Source organism: Terrapene carolina, unplaced genomic scaffold (genome assembly GCF_002925995.2).
Source record: "Terrapene carolina triunguis isolate 2854851 unplaced genomic scaffold, T_m_triunguis-2.0 Scaffold833, whole genome shotgun sequence".
Lineage (NCBI taxonomy): Eukaryota > Metazoa > Chordata > Testudines > Emydidae > Terrapene > Terrapene triunguis.
In genome coordinates this window covers 3,586,493-3,591,548 of record NW_020665184.1, presented here as the reverse complement: position 1 = coordinate 3,591,548, position 5,056 = coordinate 3,586,493, and the positions used below count along the sequence as shown (strand labels likewise).

Sequence of the window (5,056 nt, the reverse complement as noted above, 5' to 3'; positions counted from 1 at the left end):
CGTTAGTCTGGCCCCAGTTTCCAAGTCGACAAGGCCTAGGGTATCTTTAGGCTTCAAGACACCATCGCTGGGGGGCATGTAGCACGCTTCCCTGCCCCCACCCCCTTCCTAGTACATGTTCCCGGTGCCAGGTGACGCCAGCGGAGGGTCTAACCCGCTTTGTACCAACGTGTGGCCAGAGGTTACTCCAGGCGCCAGGCTCACTCTCCGGCTACGCACGTGGGACACGCTGCTAGGGGGCACCCAACACCGTTTGCAGGAGGTGCAACAGAAAGACAATTAATGAGAGAGATGTGGAATTAGAAACAGGAGCCTCTGCTTCTGCTCCACATTGTTAATATCCTCCAGCGTGCAGCCCTGGCCCTCCTGGCAGAAAAGCTGGGGTGCTTGGCTGCCGAAACGGGCTGGCATCTCTCACGGGGACTGGGATTTCTTTACACTAGTAATTGCCTCTCTCGAGGTCTGCTGAGACACTGAGCTCTGCAGAATGAAGACGCTGCACCTTTACGGGTGTTTCCCAGAGTTTTATTAGCTCTCCCCACCCTCCACAGTCTACCACGTTAAACGGGTTTTCGCTCTTTCTGCAGACCGAACGCTTAGCGACGTTTTAAGAACTAGAGCGGCACCATGATAGAAATGCCTGGTGTGCCTGACTTCAGAGCTGGCTGAGCGTCACCCCCCCCCTCCCCCGCCAGGCTCATCTCCTCTGGCCACTGTTACAGGCGGTTTTTAAGGGGTTTGTGTTTCCCATTGCCTGGATTAAAGGCTGGACTGGCCCTGGGCACGGAAATGGACAGAGTGGGGCTGGAATTGTCACAAGAGCTCCTTGTCCAGGATCGGGGCCAGCAATTCTTTAGGCCAGAGGTTTTCAAACTGGGGGTCGTGACCCCTCAGGGGGTCATGAGGTTATTACATGGGGGTCATGAGCTGTCAGCCTCCACTTCCAGCATTTATAACAGAGTTAAATTTAAAAAAAGTGTTTTTACTTCATAAGGGGGTCGCACACACAGGCTGGCTGTGTGAACGGGGTTACCAGTTCAAAAGTTTGAGAACCGCTGTTTAGGCACCGGAATAAGTGGCCAGATTGTCTGACGCGCCCAGCACGGCAGATCCACGCTGGGTGCTGAGCTCCTGGGAAAACCCTGCCTTGAGTGGCGCGTCAGGAGCTGCTGAGAGATCTGGTCCCGACTGCGGGTGCTGCGCCCTTCTTGGGGGCTGGAGATCAGACCCCTTCCTCCACGGTGTGCACCCAAAACGGCCATGGAAGCCTTGGCCTGCAGCCGTCTGAGGCTTTGCAGAGTGATGCAAACCACGTGGGTGACTTGCAAGGGGAGAGGAGCCATGGGAAGGCGAGGCAGCCCCCGGACTCCTCCCGGCCCCAGCCCGGCACTCACCCGCCAGCGCAAGCCCTCAGCACTCACCCTGCTGTCGGCGCTGGGAGCCATGGTGTCGGTCATCCACGATCCAAACCGGGATCCCGACGCCCGGATGGTGATGGGGTTACTGACACCCGTCAGCTTCCCGCAGCCTGCGGCAGGACAGAGAGAACGGTTACAGGAGAGAAACCTGCCCAACCGCTGAGGCAGGCGGGGATCAGTGGGGGGCAGAGCAGGGTGCGCGGGAGGGGGCTGGGACTACAGTGACAGAGACCCCTCCACGCTCGGCAGCCTCCTGTCCGGGCTGTGCAGTGCTTCAAGAACGTCCCCTACCGACAGCCAGCCGGTTGGTGCCTCCCCGAGCCAGGTAGATGCTGCTCCTGTCCCTGCTTGAATCCCTCACCAGAACTGGGCGCGGTGGGGGAACGTTCGTCCCACCCGTGGCAGCAGCAGCGTCCAGCCACACAGCAAGGCTAGCGGTGTGTTCTTACATCAGCCCAGTCCCCCGGTGGGCGCTCTGCCTCTGATTGCAGCTGGCTGCCCTGGGCCTGTGTGAACCCGACGCCTCCCCCAGCATGCGCGTGTCTCTGGCACACCGGGTGAAATCGGCGGGAGGGCGGCAGCACAGGCATTTGCACCAGTGTAACTGAATCCCTTTCAACCCTGATTTCTGTTAAAGCAGTGCGACTTTGGGGGGAAAGGCACCCCCATCTCCACGAGGACCCCCCGATCCCAGGACAGAGCTAGACAGGAACTGGCTCGAGTCAGCCCCCGTCTTCAGCGGTTGTAAGTTACTGGAGCCCCGGTGCCTTCGAGGGGGCGCTATCGATTCCGGCCAGCGGAGGCTGATGTCTGTACAAGGCTCCTCGCTCTCCCAGTCGATCCTGACCCCTGGGATTCACGTCCAGGCAAAGCAGGGACCTTCCTGGGGGTTTGTGGCCTCGAGCCTGATCTCAGTTAATCCAGTGTGGATCTGGAGTAACCGGATTCACACAGGCGTAATTACAATCCGGGTCCCTCTCCATTGTCACTGATCCGGCTGAGAGCTGGATCCCAGATTTTGTTCTGCCTGGTTAAATCAAACCCTAAAACCACAGCTCAGAAGGGAGCAGGCCCAAGCGCCTCAACAGGCGATGCACAAAACCTCCAAAAAACACCAGCAAGATCGGCTGAAAATCCCACATGCAAATACCACTTTGCTTCGGGCTAATTCGTTAACACCTGGAGCCTTGTACCTGACTTTTCACTGCCCTGTGCACAGCTCCCCACACCCTGGTGAGGGAGTGGCAGGGCCTGAGCCGAGAGGACAGGGGGCAGTGGTCAGGGCACGACCCTAGGCCTTGGGAGACCTGCTCTGCAACAGACTCCCTGTGTGACCTGGGGCAAGTCACTTAGCCCCTCTGTGCCTCAGTCCCTGTCTGTGCAATGGGGATACCAGCTCTGCTTCGCTGGGGAGGGGCAGAAAGACCCCTCCAAACCCCCATCTATAACCCGCTCATATTGCCAGGGGTCACAGCAGCGGGCGACCAGGCTGCCTTGTATACACCAGCCTTCACGTGCCACCCCCCCCGTCCCTGTACAGCGCCGGTAGCCACCGAGCCAGAGCAGGGCTGGGTCCTGCCTACCCCGGTTATGACAATATTAAAGCAGAGACTGGAGCCCTGCTGTTCCGGGTGCTGCCCAGGCCCTGACCAAGATCAGGGCACCAGCCGTGCCAAGTGCTGCACGGACGGAGAGCGAGGGACAGCCCCGGCCCCAGAGAGTCAAGTGTCAGGATTAGAACCCAGCTCTCCCGCTTCCCAGCCCAGCACCAGACTGGCTCATCACACACATGGGTTCACTGGGGAAGCTCAGCATGGGAGATGCCAGGGGAACGTCCTGATTCCCTCTGGCTCTGCATGGGGCAGCCGTTCCCGCCAGCGCAGAGCAGGCACAAAACAATCCCATTTCGCCCCTGCTCTGCACGGGCGCCAGGGTCTAAGCGTTAGCATTCGAAAGGGCTCAGCAGAGCGGCAAATCAGCCACGTGGACGCCTGGGTGCACTGGGACAGCTCCCAGCATCTGCCGCCTGCATCCAGACAAGAGGTTGGCAGCAGGGAGTGAGCAGAGCAGTGAGTCCTACCCGCAAACTGCCTCTGTCTCGAGACCCAGGCCTCAGGGCGGCATCCCAAGGCCAGCCCAGCCCAACCGAAGCCCCTGCCACCCTTGGCTACTGTTGTATTTGGATTTCTAGCTTGGAGCAGCAAAGCCCGTGGGCTGGGCTCCTGGACAGTGAGACACAGGTGAAAAGCAGCCGTTCCCAGCCCGCATCGGAGGGCAAGCAGAGACCCAAGCCGAGAGGGGAAAGCCAGGCAGCCCGGCAGAGCCGTCTGCTCATCAGAGCTCCGTGCGAGGGCTGCCCCGGCTTCACGGGGAACATGGCGCCCCCGGTTACAGAAGAGAAATGGAGATTACAGGCCCCTCCTTGAGCAATTCTCCTCCCCGCCCCAACCTCTCCTCCTGGCTCTCATCTCAGGCTGGTCTTGCTCAGGGAAAGTGCTCGGGGGGCAGGGAATGCACCCGGGTCTCTTGTCTGCTGGGTGACCTGGGGCCGATCACTTCCCCTCACTGTGCCTGCCCCCTGCCACGCCCATTGAATGCCCAGACGGGAAGGGATGGTCTCGTGCTGTGCCTAGCACGGTGGGCCGCAGTGATGCAAATAACACTGTAGGAATAAACGCTGGGCTGCTCTCAGCATGGGCCGACCCTGAACAATAGAGTCATCTTCCAGGCCAAGGCTCAGCTAGATCTTCGGTTCTCCCTATCGCATAGCAAAGGGACAGTCAGCGAAACAGGAAGGTGGCAAGTTCAAAGGCAGTGAGGAGGAAACACAGTTTCTGTTGGCCAGTGGAACTCTCTCCCACAAGGTGTTGCTGACACCGAGTTCAGCAGGGTTCACAAAAGGGTTGGACATTCAGACGATACAGAGACTATCCACTAAACCAGCAGGTGCTCTGGAAAACTTCCTGCTTCAGGGTATAACTACTGGGGGTCAGGAAGGGTTTCCCTGAGGGCAGATTATCCCATCGCTGCCTCCTGCAGGGCTCCATACGACTTCTGACACTGCTGGAGACGGGCCCGGGCTGGATGGGCCCCAGTCTGCCCCGGGCTGGTGCTTCCAGCTGCTCGCTCTGCACGTGCCCTCTGCGGAGTCTAACCCAGCTGTCTGGCATCAGTCCCCTAGCGCTGCCCTCTCTCCAGCCTGGCGGGATGTCTGCCCCCTGGACCCTGGCTGGGGCTCAGCCCAGAAGCACGTGGGAGCGAATCAGCTGTCAGCTCAGCCACAATAAAGATGGCATGAGGGTGACACCGTCCCAGGCGCTTTGCAATGGGAGCTGGCACTCCCGGCGCTCTTCGCTGGGGGGGCCAGGGGAATTCCCGTCACCCTCCTCGTCTGGCCCTGGCGTCCAAACGTGAGAGAGGAGCCTGGGCGTCCCCAGACACGGGTCACTGGGGCCGGGCTCCTGGAACCAGACTCAGAAACCTGCATCACCTTCCTCTGGCGGCACCTCCCCTGCTCTAACCCATCAGACCCTGCTTCCCTCCCAGAGGTGGGCAGAGAACCCAGGAGTCCGGGCTCCCAGCCCCCCCGCTCTAACCCATCAGACCCTGCTTCCCTCCCACAGCTGGGGATGGAACCC

At 60.1% G+C, this 5,056-nt stretch overlaps 1 protein-coding gene across 1 annotated transcript in view; it reads right to left on the bottom strand.

Annotated features, from left to right (window-relative positions):
* OLFM2 (olfactomedin 2) overlaps positions 1-5,056 on the bottom strand; it is a 60,001-nt gene that overhangs the window by 3,306 nt on the left and 51,639 nt on the right. The window contains exon 6 of the mRNA XM_029913707.1: positions 1,422-1,528. Coding sequence (XP_029769567.1) covers positions 1,422-1,528 — 107 coding nt within the window. The remainder of the gene's footprint in view (positions 1-1,421; positions 1,529-5,056) is intronic.